This window comes from Chinchilla lanigera, unplaced genomic scaffold (assembly GCF_000276665.1).
Source record: "Chinchilla lanigera isolate Chin_1 unplaced genomic scaffold, ChiLan1.0 scaffold00017, whole genome shotgun sequence".
Classification (NCBI taxonomy): Eukaryota; Metazoa; Chordata; class Mammalia; order Rodentia; family Chinchillidae; genus Chinchilla; species Chinchilla lanigera.
In genome coordinates this window covers 2,332,108-2,348,537 of record NW_004955418.1, presented here as the reverse complement: position 1 = coordinate 2,348,537, position 16,430 = coordinate 2,332,108, and the positions used below count along the sequence as shown (strand labels likewise).

The following is a 16,430-nucleotide window of genomic DNA, read 5'->3' as shown; positions in this document are numbered from 1 at the left end:
TTGAGATGATCCTCCTGCCTCAGCCTCCCAATGCTGGGATTCTTTTTTTTTTTCTGTCTTTTTGAGTCAGGATCTCCCTATGCAGTTTAGGCTGGCCTTGAGCTCACTCTGTAGCCCAAGCTGGTCTCAAACTCGGAATGATCCTCCTGCCTCAGCCTTCCAAGTACTGGGATTATAGGCATGCACCACCATGCCCTGAAAGTGCTAGGATTATAGGCATGGACCACCATGCTCAATTTCAGTGCTGGTGGTTTCAGCTGGGGTTTATTTTGGTAATAAAGTTTGTATTACCAGCATCCAAAAAAGTCATGCTAGGGGTTATTTTCCACTTAGGTCTTATTTTGGGGGACATCCAGTATCCTAGTTTCTAATAGCTCCTTTGAGAATTCTGAGGTGTGTGTCTCCTGTCCCCACAGGCCTGCTTTGTGTTCTAGCCATTTCCCCACCTTCAGCGCGGCTGCGTCTGACTCACTTGTAACAAATAAACAGAATACAAAAGCCATGCAGTATCTTTTTCAGGTAAGGTTATAAAAAGACTGTGCCTTGTCTCTGGGGTGTTGTATCTCATTCTTTCTTGAATCACTTCCCCTGCAACACCAACTGCTGTGTCTCGAGCCAGCCCCGTGCAGAGCGTCATCCCATGCGAAGCAGCTGCCAATAACCCTGCACGAGAGCATGGACAATTCCCCTCCCCACCCGCACAGAATCTACCGACGAGAATACCGGCACCAGCCAAAGCCTGACTGCTGCGCGCTGAGACCCAGAGCCAGGCGCTGGAGACAAAGCCACACCCAGACTCCTGACTCAGAACCTGTGAGGCAGCCACTAAGGGCAGCGAATCGCCCGGGAGCAACAGATAACTACTACAGACTTCGGAGCCTGGAAATGAAGTGCAGTTTTTACAAAATGGAAATGTGTTAATCGTTTAGGAAGAAGACAGTGGCTTTGAGGAGCATTTTAGTGAAAGTATAAAGAGCCTTGAGAATACTTTTTTTAAATAGCCAGGCACAGTGGTGCACAGCTGTTATCCCAGCTTCTTTGGAAGCTGAGGCAGAAGGACTGGGAGTTTGAGGACAGCCTGGACAGCTTAGTACGCTCTTGCCTATTCTGTATGAGTCGGCTTTCTGTAGCTGGGACTAAATACTGATGTACACAACGTAAAGGGGAAGAATCTGTTTTTGCTCGCGGCCTCAGAAGGTTCAGTGCCTGGCTGGCTAGCTCCAAGGCAGGAGCACCGCGGCAGAAGGGTGTGGGAGAGAAAAGCTGCTTGCTTCATGGGGCGGGAAAGCCAAGGAGGGGAACAGCGCCGGTGAGAGATACGCCTTTGGCTACGGTTTCAGCCTAAGGTGAGCCCCCAGAGCTTCGTGTGTCTGGAAGGCGACTGGGTCACAGGGGTGCTGTCACTGACTTGCTGTTGGCAGGGGTGGCATGTGTGGAGGCGAGTCACTGGGCAATGGCCTGGCAGGGTGTATCCGTGTCCCCCTCCTCCCTTCTCTCTCTGCTTCCTGGCTTGCAGGGGTTGCTCCTCTGCCGCAGCCCTCTCCCTCCTGTTTCTGCCTCAGAGACAGACAGCCACGGACTGAAACCGAAACCGCGAGCCGGAAGAACCCTCTCCTCCTCTAAGGTGTGGGTGTCGGGTGTTTTGTCCCAGATCTGGGGAAGGAGCTAAGACACCCGCAGGGGCCCACAGCCAGCTGCGCCCCACCTCCCGAGAGCACATTCAGCTATGAACGTCAGTGGGGTAGTGCACCGGTAAGCGTAGTGCCCCGTGATCAGTCACCGCGTAGAGTCCCTTACTCCAGTCCAGCCCACAATGAAACTTCACCGTTAACTGCTTCTACACAGAACAAAAAGATCTGGGGGTGCGGTTCAGCGGTAAAGCTCTTACCCAGCACGCATGAGGTCCTGGCTTCTACCCCAGTACCAAAAATAATTGTAACTTCTTTTATAGAATTTTGGACTGTGAAGGGGTTGCTGATGATAACAGGGAAAGTAAGTAATATCTACATGTAAAGTAGAAATATGCCTAAGGAACTGGGTGATCTAGCAAAGGAGATTTCCTAGAAACTTCTTTTTTTTTTTTTTTTTTTTGGTCTTTTTGAGACAGGGTCTCACTATGCAGTCTTTGTACCCAGGCTGGCCTAGACCTCCCAGCAATCCTCCTGCCTCAGCCTCCGGAGGGCTGGGATTACAGGCGTGCGACACCACGCCTGGCTCCTAGAAACTTCTTTGCTTCATAATTGTAAGGCAGTTCACATAGTGCATCCTCGGGGCTGGGGATTTAGCTCAGCGGCAAAAGCGCCTGCCTGGCAAGCGCAAGGTCGTGAGTTCGGTTCCCGGTTCTGGAGAAAAAAAAAAACCAAAAAAAAACCAAAACAAAAAAACACATGGTACATCCTCATATTGTGGCCGAGCAGTACTCTGCTGTGTACTACATCACAGTTACAGACCCGCCTCCTCCCAGCAAGTCAGCTAGAGCACCCCCACGACCCAATCGCCTGCTAACTCATGAGGTTTTGAGTGGACACTTGAGACTTGAGGCAAACTCTTAGCTATGAGCTACTGTAAAAAATAAAGAAGGTTAAACACTTTTCAATATACAATAGCACAGGGTAAACATTCCCATTCCAAGTGGGAGAATTAGGGAGACAGAAAGAAATTGGTATAATCACTATGCAAATCAGTATGGAGAACCTTCAAAACACTAAAAATAGAAATCCTGTTAGATCTTTCTAAGTATCTTCCTCAAAAAATTAAAGATATATTACATCGATAGGGCATATCTATTGTTTATAGCAACACAGCTCATAACTGCTAAATCTAGGCAGTGGTATATATATCCTTCATCAGATAAGTGGGTAAAAAAAGGTGAAATATATATATGAATATATAATATATATGAATGTAATGTGTATTAGTCAGGGTTCTCCCTGTCTGTTTATTTACTTGTCTATCTCTCTCATTGGTTCTATTTCTCTGGAAAGCCCTAACTAACGCAAGAGGGTTGTAAAGAACAGTATCCTCCACAAAGAGCTAAAGAAGTTCAGCTAAATCAAGAGACAGAAAGAACAGAGCATGGTGGTACATGCCTCTAATCCCAGCAATTGGGGGGCTGAGGCAGGAGGATCGTCATGAGTTCAAGGCCAACTTGGGCTACACAGTGAGTTTAAAGTCACCCTAAGCTGCACAGACAGACCCTGTCTCAAAGAGTGAGAGAGAGAGAGAGAGAGAGAGAGAGAGAGAGAGAGAGAGAGAGAGAGAGAGGTAGGAAGAGCCAATCCCAGCTACTTGGGAGGCTGAGGCAGCAGGATCACAAGTTCAAGGCCAACCCAGGCAACATATCAGGGTTTTTTTTGTTTGTTTGTTGGTTTGTTTTTGTCTTTTTGAGACAGGGACTATGCAGTTCAGGCTGACTTTGAGCTCACTTTGTAGCCCAGGCTGATCTCAAACTCACAACGATCCTCCTGCCTCAGCCTCCCGAGTACTGGGATTACAGGTGTGCACCACCACACCCGGCAGGCAACATATCAAGACTCTGTCCCAAAATTAAATTTAACATGGTCATAGATCTGCTCAGTGGTAGAGCACTTGCCTAGAATTTGCACTGCCCTGGGTTCATCTCCAGTATTGCAAAATAAAAATAAGCAAACAAGCAAGGAGGATGTACAACAAACTGGAAAAGCAAAGCAAAGAGAGCAAGAGGGAGGGAGGGAGGAAGGAAGGATGGAAGGAAGAAAGGCAAGGAAGCAGGATGTACAACAAAGAAGCAAAGTGAACACCATCCTGAGGCAGGCATTCAGCGTTACAGTGTTACTGTACACTTGCCTCAGTGCCGACCCTTGGGCTGGCCATCTGTTAGGCAGGTACTCAACAAAGGATAAAAATCCAGTACAGCATTAAATCCCGTTTAACAAAGGGCCTGCTGTGCCACTCCCTGCCACCAGATGGCAGGTCTGGCTCAGAAGTCCTCCTCCAAGTAATGTGCTCATTTACCCCTACTCCCTCACCAAGCTGTCTATAGTACTTTATCTCCTATATTGCTATACATCGTTTAATTGCTTAAACATCTTTTTAAAAATTTTTTTTTGAGACAGAGTCTCGCTATATAGTTTAGGCTGGGCTTGAGCTCACTCCAGGATGGCCTGGAATTTGTAGCAATCCTCCTGCCTCAGCCTCTTGAGTGTTGGGATTAGAGGCGTGCACCATCACACCTGGCTCCTGATTCCTCTTGGATTCCTCACCTCTTCCTAAGTGTTGAGTACTGGCCTGATTTCAATAGATGAATATTTTGGGGGATGAACAGAGGAACACATGCATACATGTTTTTCTGAACATTAAAATCCCACCAGTTCCATACTAATTGATCTTCCTCAGTCATTAATCAAGAAACACTGAGAACTTCTGCACCCTATCCAGCATCCAGGTGTGAGGGTTAAGGATGGTAAGGGAATAAGAAATGTAATAAAGGTTTTACCAACCGACAGCTCTCCTTGGATGAGCCCCCCAACACCAACCTTTCCTAGGCTGCTGATGAAGATACATCCTGTCACCTGGGCACCTCAGTCTGATGGGAGAAATATGTCTTCTCTGTGCATAAGGTGATCCCCGTGTGGTGGGGACTGACAAAGTTTAGCCCGGCTGGGTATGGAGGCACACACCTGTAATCCCAGCACTTGCAAGGCTGAGGCAGGAGGATCACTAAATTCAAGGCCAGAGTGGGCTACACAGTGAGTTTGGGGCTAACCTGGAATATATACCAAGACTCAAAAAAAAAAAAAAAGAAGAAGCCAAGTCCAGGTTAATGAAGGAAACACATCTAACAACAAGGAACAGATCTAGCCATGGCAGGGGTAACAGTAGCCGCTGCTCCTGTTTTCCACACAGAAAGTTTTCCTATTTCCCTCCCCGCATCTGACCCCTGGATCTGAAAGGAAAAACGGGAGTATTTCTCCTTTCTTCCCGAGGCATACTGCTGGGGACCTGGGATACCACTGAGGAGGCCAAAGGGATTCTGGGAGCTGGTGTAGCTGGGCATTTGGACGGGAGGCGAGAATCCCCAGGGGGCGGGAAGTTTCCAGGGAGGAGAGGTGGAGACAGAGATCAAAACTCCCTGAGCTTCACAGCTCCCAAGAATATGCAGGGAGGCTCGTGCTCCCCTTCGCCACCGCCTTATCTAATTAGCAGAGAGGTGTAAAAAGTCAGAAATCCTCTCTCTCTCTCCCCCACGCTCCGCCCCCTCTGCATCCCCTTCTCAGCTCCTAGAAAAGAAATGTGGGGAACAGAGGACTTCGGAGGTTCTGTGAGGACACACGCTGGCTGCTGGCTGCACACCTTTGCTGCAGGCTGACCAGCATCCCTCCGGCTTGCTCAAGACTGGCCTGGTTTCAGCACCCAAAGACCCAGGAGGCCACAGGAAGCCTCCCAATCCCAGGCTGGTGCGACCCAGGCTGTCCTGGCCCCAAGTCACTGTGTGCCCCTGACAAGTGCCCTCAGCCGGGGTCTCCAGTGCCCCCTTGTAAATAGACTCTCTTGCACTACGGTCCCGCAAATGCCCTCTGGGTTTGCTGAAGCCGGGCGCTGCCACCAGGGTCACTCCGGCCTAGTCCTTATTGATTACAGTCCCAGCTCTCTGCCCTACACAACAGACACACACACACCTGTCTCCCATTTACTAGACACGAAGCTCCTTGAGGGCCGGTGTGGTCACAGCCTTGCACACACCAGGAATTATTTGGCGCTAAATTCCACAAGGAAAGCTTTTGCACTTTACCTCATGGTGGCCTGGAGGGAAAACCCTAGGCTCCAATGTTGTGCTGGAGGCTGCTTGCACGGCCTCATTCAGGAATTTTGCAAACTGTTAAATACAGCCTTTATCCAGGCCAGCCTCAACTACAGAGCAAGACACTGTCTCAAAAAACACGAAATGAAGCAGACAGCAAAACAAATCGAAACACAGCCTTTAAAAATGAAATTAATCCAAATGTGGTAGCACAGGCCTATAGTTGCAGCACTCTGGGAGGGTGAGGCAGGAGGATCCCAAATCGAGCCCAGCTTGGGCAATTTAATGACTTAGCAAGACCCAGTCTCAAAATTAAAAAGTAAGAAAGAGATAGGGATGTAGCTCAGTGCAAAGATCCAGGGTTCAACTCCCACCCCGTTCTTCAAAATTAATTAATTAAAATTAAATTATAAGCACTAGGGAATCTGAGGTAGGAGGATCATGAGTTCAAGGCCAACCTAGACTACATACAAGACCCTCTCTCGACAAAACGAAACATCCAAACTGGGTGTGGAGGTGCAGGCCTGTAATCCCAGGATTCAGGAGGCACAGGCAGAAAGGTAGCTGTGAGTTTGAGGCCAGCCTGCGCTCCATAGTGAGTTCAAAGCTGGCCAGGACTACACAGCAAGATACCGACTCAGAAAAACAATGACAATAAATACTCAGAATTCACTGTTTCCTAATTATTTTGTTACATTTTTCCTTCCTTCCTTCCTTCCTTCCTCCCATCCATCCTTCTTTTCTTCTTTCCTTCTTTGTTTTGTTTTGTTTTGCTTTTTGAGCCGAGGTCTTGCTCTGTAATCCAGGCTAACCTGACCTTGAATTCTCTATGTAGCATAGGCTGGCCTCAAACTTGCGATCCTCCTGCCTCAGCCTCCTAGAGCTGGGATTACAAGTATGTACCATATACTTGTCAACATTTTTCTATTATTTATACTTTTGAGGCTCTTGACATTCCCTGTATCTAGATGAGAGAAATACTGCATAATCATATGCTGCTGTGCTTCTCTTTCCGGTCCATGTTGGAAGTGTTTAGATTGAAAATCAGCAACACAACCAGTCTGCCCTATGCCTCGCCAAAGCCAGTTGTTAACCATTCCCCAGTGCGCCCCCATTTCAGAGGCACTACTATCTTTGTCCACTTTGTGCTTGTCCTGCTCTATCCCCACTGTCATCTCTGTTTTCAGCTCCAGATTTCCACTCATGGAAAACAGAAACCAAGAAACTCATCATCACTTAAAAGCTAACGAGATGGTCAGGCTGAGGATAGAGCTTAATGGTAAAAGAGAGCCCTGGGTCTGATCCCCAGCTTGGGAAACAAAACAAAACACCACGGGGTAGGGGGGCATGGGGAGGGCAGGGGCGGGAGAGAAAAACACAAACGAGCTGGAACAAGATGGAAAGCTGGTCCTAAGGAAAATGATGCGCAGGTTGGCGGGAAAAGACCTGTGGACCCAGTGTGGGAGACCTGTCTCTGGCTCTTCTTCTCCTCCGGGGGATGCTCTGTCTACAGGGAGGGACATTGGCCCTTTTGGCAAAGGTCTTATGTAGACAGACCCTAAGGACTTCAAAAACGCACTGGGCCGGGTGTGGTGGCACTCGCGTGGAATCACAGCACGCAGGAGGGTCACTGTGAGCTCAAGACCAGCCTGAACTGAAGAGCGAGACCTTGTCTCCAAAAAACTGGCAAAAAAGTCTATCTGAAGCCAACTGCAGGGTTCAAAGCTGAATCAGATGATTCCTATGTGTAAAGCCAGGGAAGATAAAATTTCTCCACTTCCAGCCTACAATCACCTCTGAAATTAATAAATTCTGTAATTAAAATATTTCCTATCTGTTTGCCATCCTTGAACCCAGGGCCTCTGCACTAAGCTATATCCGCAGCCCTTGTTTTTTTTTTTTTTTTTTAATTTTAAAACATGTTCTCAATAAGTTGCTGCATTGCTCTGGCTAGGTTCGAACTTTTATCTTCCTGCCTCAGCCTTCTAGACTGCTGGACTGCAGGTGTGTGCCACCATGCCTGGCTTTTGTGAATCTTAAAGTTAGGGTTACAGCATGTTAAGAGAGCAGGAGACGTCCTTAGGGTTATTCAATATTAAACATTTTCTCTACTCCTTCACTTTGCAGATGAAGGAACTGAACCCGGCGGAGGTCAGTAGCTTACCAAGGCCATATAAACAAGTAGTGACTAAAGAAAGCCCAGGGTTCCGATACCCAGAGTAGAACTCTTCCCTTAATTTCCTCAATTCCATTTAAGAAACCGTACGGTCTTTAGAGAACCTGAGCAGAAGCAAGCACAAAGTTTTCAGACACACACAAACTCACTTTATTCCTCCCTGCTTCCTGGAAAATATAGTAGAAGAGCTTTTTAGAGAGTACCAAGTAAACCGAGCATGGCAGCACACACCTCTAACCCCAGCACTCAGGAGGCTGGAGCAGGAAGATCCCTGAGAGTTGGAGGCCAGCCTGGACTATATGATGTGTTCAAGACCAGCCTCAATTGCATGAGACTGTGTCTCAAACACACAAATAAACAAACAAATAGTACCAACTAAGTCCTAGGTGCTATGAGGGACACAAAAAGAAGTCCCAATCCCTTATACACAGAGAGTGAATATGCAGAGCCGGGTGTGGTGGCACAAGCCTATAATCCCAGCTATCTGGAAGGCTGAGTCAGGAAGATCACAAGTTACAGACTAGGCTGGGCGACATAGCAAGTTTGAAGCTAACCTGAGCTACACAGCAAGACCCTGCCTCCAAACAGAAAATTTTACAAAGAGAAGGAAAGTGAATGTGGAGTGAGAATGAATGTGGAGTCCTACCTGAAACTCTTTCAGGGGGTTCTGCCTGACCCCCAGGGCTTGCTGACCCTGTCCAATCCCAGTGAGTGGAAGGAAAATCAGCCTTGCTGTCCTGACAAGTAAGAGGTGAACATTAGATTCTTGACAGGGAAAAGTGAGAGACAGAGAAATGGTCACCGCGACATGCTGCATCGGCTCTTCCCAGGCAGCTCAGGTGCAGGACGCCTCTTCTCCCCAAGCAGAGGCACGGGGGAAGGAAGCTCGCTGGGGCTGAGCAGCAGGACTCGGTCAAGTGACGACCTCCATACTCACCCTACTAGGAGAAATGAAACAGGAAAAGCAAGCCAACAGAATAGGTGCCCAGATTTCTTATTATTAGGTCTAATATACTTAAAGTCTTCCATAGAACTGCTGTACCGACTTCCAAACACTTGTTTTGGTTCTCTTTGTGGCAGGCATTGGCTCGCAGCCGGACACCATTCCAGAGCCACACTTGTAGTGCTCTACCCTAACGAGGCCTGGGACCCCCTGGTCCGGAAGCCCCTTTGGTGGTGGTGGCGGTGGCTGGGGGCAGGTGCTGTGCTGAGCTCTGTCCCGGTGCACACCAGACCCTGGGTGCCGAGAAGTGATCTGGATATCGTGAGGGTCACAAGACAATGAGGCAGAACTGTGCCGTCCTGTCTGTACTCTCCTTCCTGCCCCAGCCGGAGGAAAGGGCCTTCCCTGCTCAGAAAGACCTGTCCCCCTTCCTGGAGCGCCCGATTCTGCCCCATTTGCCTGGAGTCCCTATTAAAGGCCACAGGTCCTTTCATTTCTTCTTCCTTCCTTCATCCAGCTACCTTCTTAAGTACAGTACTAAGAACACAAAGTGAATCTAAAAGTCAGGTTCCTGTCTAAATAGCCCAAACCCTAGCAATAAAGTGGTATCAGATGGGTGCTTATCATGCCTGAGTTCTGGGTTCAAACCCCAGCACTCCTGTCCCCCCCAAATGGTACCAAGATTACAAAGAAAGGCATCAGTCTTGTCACATACAGCCTGGGTGGCCCACAGGTTGATTCTCAGGTATATTGAAGTGACACTGGAGAGCTAAGTTCGGGTAGGAACGGGCAGGCCTACCAGGAACAAAGGAAAACTACTGTAATTTACTCTTGGAGGAAGTACTAGAAGGGGCTGCTGCAGAGATGAGCCCTGTAATGTTTCCGCTCCACGACCCACAACTCTGTCACCATACAGTCATCCAGGAAGAGGGAGAGACTGCGCTCACTTGTGTGCGTCAGTCAGTAGGAGGGATTCCCAAATAGAGTTCCTCTATGGCAGTGGTGGCGAACCTTTGGCACACGCGCGCAGCGGGCTGTTTGAATCATCAGAAGCTCTGGAAGGTTCGCCACCACTGCCCTACGATTATTAACACCTTGGGGAGGAAGGCAGGGCAATGGGTGAATTCTCTCTGACAGACAGATGTAGTTCCAAGGGTAGGTGACCTGCCTTTAGGGTAGGGGCTTAGGCTGTTCCAGGCTGCATGATCCTGAGAAATGGGCCCTTGGGCAGGAAGGGACAACTGACTTATAGAGGAAATGAACCTCAGGGTAGGAGAAAATTTTCAGGCCCTCTCAGTCTGGGAGGGAAGAAGGCTGGCCCTGCTGGGGGCGGGGCTTCCTCGAAGGCTTTGGGCCGAGTCCCTCCTCCCCGCTCCCCCATTGGGTCCGTGTCTCCTGCAGCCCCGCGGGTGGGGACGAGAGAGGAGGGGTGTTGCCTCTTCACCTTAGGCCATTCAGAATTTTCGCACATAAATACGAGGAAGACCCTGCCCTCTCCTCATTTCTCTGCCCTTGGCCCTCGCTGGGGCTGGTCCCCTTTGGGTGGGCAGGGCCATGGGGGACCTGCTTGTGCTGAGGCTGGCCGTGCTTGTAGGCTGTGCCACCTTCAGCGCCTCTGCCTGGTGAGTCCTTTCCAGTTCCCCACGCCCCACGGAGGCGCCCCGTGGTGTCACCCCTATTCACGTCCGCTCACTTTTTCCCTATGTGCTAGGTCAGTGAGTAATTTTCTGCTGACAGGTCCCAAGGTAGGAGGGTCTTCAGCTCCTCTTTCTCCCTTTGGGGGCTCCTAAGGGAATTCCGGGGAGGGAGACAAGGGAGGGGCAGGCGGTCTCCCTGGCCCAGCGCCCCCAGGTGCTTCTGCACGGGGCGCCGTCTGTGTGAGCCGGCCTGGTCTCTGGCCTCGGGCACCCTGCGCCCGGCGAGGCTCACGGCCCGTCCGCTCGCCCCGTGCCAGGCCTACCTCACCTACACGACCAGCGTGGCCCTGGGAGCCCAGAGCGGCATCGAGGAGTGTAAGTTCCAGTTTGCCTGGGAGCGCTGGAACTGCCCTGAGAACGCCCTCCAGCTCTCCACCCACAGCAGGCTGCGGAGCGGTAAGCCAGGGCATGGGCCTGGCCGGGGGGCACGGGGCGCACGGGGTGGCCGGCAGCGCCCTGTGCCAGCAGGCAACAGGGGCACATGCAGTGACACCCCAAGGCGGTGTGCTGACCTGCTGTTTCCTTGCTGTGTGACCTTGATTAAGCTACTTCCCTCCTCTCCATGCTACTTTTGTCATTTGGCTAAAACTAGTTCTGTGCAGCTCACTAGGAATATCTTAAAAGTTGAACGGAGGGGACAGTGCGGTCTCATAACAAATGTAAGAAATTATTCTATTTTTTAAAATGCATGCCTGTATTTGTGTTTGTACATGTTTATGCTGATCTGCATGAAATAAAAATGGGGAGAGGGGACAGGAGCCAGGTGCGGTGGTACACGCCCATAATCCCAGCACTGGGGAGGCTGAGGCAGGAGCCTGAGGCCAGCCTGGGCTATATAGCAAGACCCTGTCTTAAAAACAGAGATAGAAGGAAGGAAGGAAAGGGGGAAAGGAGCTAGGCACAGTGGTACACACCTGCAGTCCCTGAACTCTGGGAGGCTGAGGAGGGAGGGTTGCAAGTTAGAGCCCAGCTCGGACAACTCAGCGAGACCTTTTCTCGAAATAAAAAATACACATAATAAATAAATGTTTTTTAAAGGGGCTGGTGATGTGGTTCAGCACAAAGGCCCTGGGTTGAATCCTTAGTACCACAGAAGAGGGGATTGGGGGAGGGTTTGGTGTTCGTGGCCCCTGAAGGAGTTTCACAGCTACCCAATGATCATAAAGTGCTAGCAGTGCGTAGCGAACTGAGAAGTCACCGAGTTTTGCCTCACACGGGCTGGGTGTGTGTGTGTGCACTTGCCTGCCCTGCCAGTGACAGTGCTGCGGATTTCATAAAGGTCATTTGTTTTGTGGTGACAGGGACTGAACCTAGAAACCTTCCAGCTGAGCTACATCACCAGCCTCTTTTTCTGTTTTATTTATTTATTTATTTATTTAACCAATTCTTGCTAAGTCACTAAATTCCCCATGCTGGGCTTCAACTTGTACGTCTTCCTGCCTCAGTCTCCTGAGTAGCTGAAAGTAGGAAGGCGGAACCGCCTGAGAGGAGCTGGGGAGAGGGAGTAAAGAAGATGAGCACAGAAAGAGTCACCGTCCCACAGGACACACAGGGAGGATGGGGTATGTGGAAACGATATGTGAGGGTGTCTGTGAAGAGCTCAGTGGTAAGCCGGGCATGGTGGCGCACTCCTGTAATCCCAGCACTGGGGAGGCTGAGGCAAGAGGATTGTTGCCAATTCAAGACCAACCTGGGCTACAAAGTGAGCTGAAGCCCAGCCCGAAGTGCATAGCAAGACCCTGTCTCAAAAGACAAAAAGAAAAAAAAGAAAAGAGCTCAGTGGTAACTGCCACAATCAGCATGATCACTCAAGGCCCCTGCTGCATGGTAGGAAGGAAGGCAAGCTCCTCTCTCCTTTCCAAGCCACCTGTGGCCCCAAGTCCCACTGCCCATGGACCAGCCGCAGTGGCTGCTGCACAGACTTCGGAACAGGTCCTGGCCCCATGCAGATGCTCATTCCTGCCTGGGTGAAGTGAGAAGAGCGTCTTCTTAAGTCCAAAGGATAGGGGCTGGGGATTTAGCTCAGCAGCACAGCGCCTGCCTGGCAAGTGCAAGATCGTGAGTTCGATTCCCGGTACCAGAAAAAAAAAAAAAAAAAGTGCAAAGGATGGCGGGTGGAAGGGAGCAAAGTAGCATTGCTTTCCCAGAGTCTCCACATTGGGCCATCAGGACCGTTTCTAGTGAGTCTCCTCTTTCTCTCCAAAGCCACCAGAGAGACCTCCTTCATTCACGCCATCAGCTCTGCCGGAGTCATGTATACCATCACCAAGAACTGTAGCATGGGCGACTTTGATAACTGTGGCTGTGATGAGTCAAAAAAGGGGAAAACAGGTAAGCAGGGCTCTCTGGGGAGGGTAGGAGGAGGTGAGGGGCTGCAGAGCTGAAGGTAGATGAAACCTTCCGGGAAAGGCAGAGGGACACCGCTGTCCCAAAGCCCAGGCTCTGCGGCCCCTTCAGCTGTGGGAGCTCCTGGACCTAGACGCTCCTGAGAGTTAAGCCTGGGTCCATGAGGCCAGGGATTAGCAAGTACTTTTCTCTGAAGCCAACCAGGACCAGGAGTGAGAGGGCCAAAGAGAGCTTATAGCCAGCCCTTGTCCTGGAAAGGCTTGTCCATAACCCAGGGCTCCTCGGCTATCTGCAGATACCTAAGAGATGTTCTCAGATTTGTCACTAATGAGGGACGAGGTCGCTCCTACAAGACCCTTGTAGAGTAATGATAGTGCACCGTTCCAGAGGCCTGAGCTGAAGGAAGCTTTGAGATCATTTCGGCCAGCCGCAGCGTGCCTGCGTTTCTCTGGGATAGAGGCCTTATTGCCTAGAGCTGGGAAGTGCCTGAAGTTGGCTTTGGGCACAGGACCCCCCCACCTGCGTTCCCCGGTTCACCTTTGGTCTGGCGTTCACACCCCCTTAGGGCTCCTGGAGATGGTTTGCCTGTGTCGGCCAAAAAGACGGTGACTCTTGTCCCGGGACTTCACAGGGAACCATGCGGAACTTTTTCTCTCCTTATGTGTAGGAGGCCACGGCTGGATCTGGGGAGGCTGCAGCGACAATGTGGAGTTTGGGGAAAGGATCTCCAAACTCTTTGTGGACAGTCTGGAGAAGGGGAAGGACGCCAGAGCCCTGATGAATCTTCACAACAACAGGGCCGGCAGGCTGGTGGGTACTGGCAACAGCTGCACAGCCGCACAGCCCTTCGCAGCTCACCAAAAGCTCTTCAGACCCATTTTCATCCTCACAACCATCTGGCAAGGCTGAGACAGCCGTCCTCATCCTCTGGATGGCAAAGCCAGTTAAGTTTGAACGGGTGGCTTGTCCAAGGCAATACAATTAACAAGCATGAGAGCTGGGCAATGGACTCAGGTCTTCTAGTCTTACACAAAACTTTAGGCTCTGGCCCCTCTCACAGGCAGTTTTCTGAGAACACAGAATAATATAGAATTCATGTCAAGCATGATAGCACACGCCTGTAATCCCCACACTCAGGAAGCTGAGGCAGGAGGATAGATGTGAGTTCAACCCCAGCCTAGGGTTCATAGTGAGTTTAAGGCCAGCTTAAACTATATAGCAAGACTCTGTCTCAATAAAATAAGAAATAAGGCTTTGCTACCAGGCACGGTGGCTCAGGCCTGTAACTTCAGCATGTTTGCAGGCTGAGACAGAAGAATCAAAAGTTTGAGTTCACGCTGGGCAACTTAGCGAGAGCCTATCTCAAAATTAAGTGAAAAGGGCTGGGGATGTAGTGCAGTCAGAAGCACCCTGGGTTCAATCCTCAGTATTGCAAAAAAAAAAAACCCTTGCTTCCATGACTTACAATTTTAATCACATTAACTGCAAGTGCTAGAACATGAATAGGGGCTTACTGTCCAACTTATGTCCTACAGTCTGTCTGGGACTGGTCAAGTCTTCTCTGGGGAGTCTGCTCTTCCTTAAGACTTCTGGCAGGATACAAATCTCTGGAGTATTCTGAACTCAAATCTGCAAGCAAATTGGATTAGGAGGCAAAAATCACGGAAATTTTCCTGTGAACATGTCCTTAGAGGTCTGATTTCCCAGAACAAGGGAAGAGGTTTTTAAGGAAAGTACACCCATGGGTAATCCTCTTATGGGTGTAAGGGTTCAAACTCCAGGAGCATCCTTCTCTCTGAGACCCCCATAAATCCAAACTAGCACAAATACTCTAGCTCCTAATTTTAAGACAATAACAGTATATGTGATCATATTTTCCTTTACAATTCATGCTTTCTTGATTATTATTTTATTCAATTTTTTGCAGGGTTGAGGCTTATATCCTCATGCACCCTAGGCAAGTGCTTTACCACTGAGCTACATCCCAGCCCTTATTTTATCCAATTCTTATTCCAACTGGGAAAATAAATATATCATCAGATGATGGTATTAGGCCTGGACCTAGGTTTCCCGATTCCAGCAACCTCAGAACTTGCCTGGCTTGCCATCAGAATCACCATCCTTAGACCCCTAGACATTTTCATTGAGAAGATTGGGGGCTGGGGATTTAGCTCAGTGGCACAGCGCCTGCCTGGCAAGCACGAGGTTGTGAGTTTGATTCCCGGTACCGGAAAAAACCAAAACAACAATAACAACAACAAAACCGTACAGAGAAGATCGGATATAGGACCCAGAAATACATTTTTGTACATTTCACGAGAAATCCTGCTTCTCTCAAGCCAAGAGGCAGAGCCCTAAAACACTCCATTTGATGAGTAGCCATTGGCCTCTCTTGCTCACAGAGTTCTCTCTTGTGTTTCTGTAAAGGCAGTGAGAGCCACCATGAGAAGGACCTGCAAATGCCATGGCATCTCAGGGAGCTGCAGCGTCCAGACCTGCTGGCTGCAGCTGGCTGACTTCCGGGAGATGGGCGGCTACCTAAAGGCCAAGTATGACCGGGCACTGAAAATTGACATGGACAAGCGGCACCTGAGGGCTGGCAACAGTGCGGAGGGCCGCTGGGCTCCGACTGAGGCCTTCCTGCCTAGTGCAGAGACAGAGCTGGTATTTCTAGAGGAATCCCCAGACTACTGCACCCGCAACTCCAGCCTGGGCATCCATGGCACAGAGGGTCGCGAGTGCCTGCAGGACAGCCGCAACGCATCCCGGCGGGAGCAGCGCGGCTGTGGGCGCCTGTGCACCGAGTGTGGGCTGCAGGTAGAGGAGAGGAGAACCCAGGCCACGCGCAGTTGTAACTGTAAATTCCACTGGTGCTGCACAGTCAGATGTGACCAGTGCAGGCATGTGGTGAACAAGTACTACTGCGCGCGTTCCCCAGGCACAGGCGGTGCCCAGGCCTGAGACAACAGCAGCGCCTGACAACACCCCAGAAAACTCACTTGCTCGGGTGGATGGCAGTGGAGAGGGACGCAGCTCTCCGGGAGAGCAGACTGAAAAATTGGAAGATCACAGTCTGCAGCTCTCATGATATCTGCTACAGATGGGGGAATGGACACCCAAGGTTATACAGCATGTTCGTGGCAGAGCTGACAGGGTAACCAAGGCCTCCTGATGTGGGCAAACCCATGTTTCCTGTAAATCGCTTCCTGGTCTTTGTGCCCGTAGTTATGCGCCTTGCTACAGGGTCCAGACCCAGAGGAACCCTCAAGGTGCTGGGTCCTTTAAGTGTTAGGCCACAGCCGGCTCTGCTGCTGGGAAGCCGAAAGAAGAGAAGTAAACTTTTATTCTGACTCTACAGGAGCAACCTCCTCCATCCTGGTTCCAGAAAGACCAAGTGCAAACTCACGCAGATACAGGAGACAGAGGCCACCTACCCACTGCTGCGAGGGCTTTAGAGTGTTGGCTATTTCACCTGAGAATGCACTTTTG

The 16,430-nt window shown here is 50.2% G+C and overlaps 1 protein-coding gene across 1 annotated transcript; it reads left to right on the top strand.

Moving 5' to 3' along the window:
- Positions 1-10,438: 10,438 nt before the first annotated feature.
- On the top strand, positions 10,439-15,902 carry Wnt8a (wingless-type MMTV integration site family, member 8A). Its single transcript, XM_005382133.2, has 6 exons — positions 10,439-10,520; positions 10,610-10,643; positions 10,853-10,991; positions 12,801-12,926; positions 13,609-13,751; positions 15,369-15,902. The coding sequence occupies exons 1-6, from the start codon at positions 10,453-10,455 to the stop codon at positions 15,900-15,902; spliced, it is 1,044 nt and encodes a 347-aa protein (XP_005382190.1). The 5' UTR covers positions 10,439-10,452.
- The last annotated feature ends 528 nt before the right edge of the window (positions 15,903-16,430 follow it).

Excerpts from the sequence above, each read along its gene's own strand:
- Wnt8a (XM_005382133.2), top strand. The coding sequence starts at position 10,453 with ATGGGGGACCTGCTTGTGCTGAGGCTGGCCGTGCTTGTAGGCTGTGCC. Across the intron at positions 12,927-13,608 it reads GTCAAAAAAGGGGAAAACAG|GAGGCCACGGCTGGATCTGG; the intron begins GTAAGCAGGGCT and ends CCTTATGTGTAG. Across the intron at positions 13,752-15,368 it reads ACAACAGGGCCGGCAGGCTG|GCAGTGAGAGCCACCATGAG; the intron begins GTGGGTACTGGC and ends GTTTCTGTAAAG.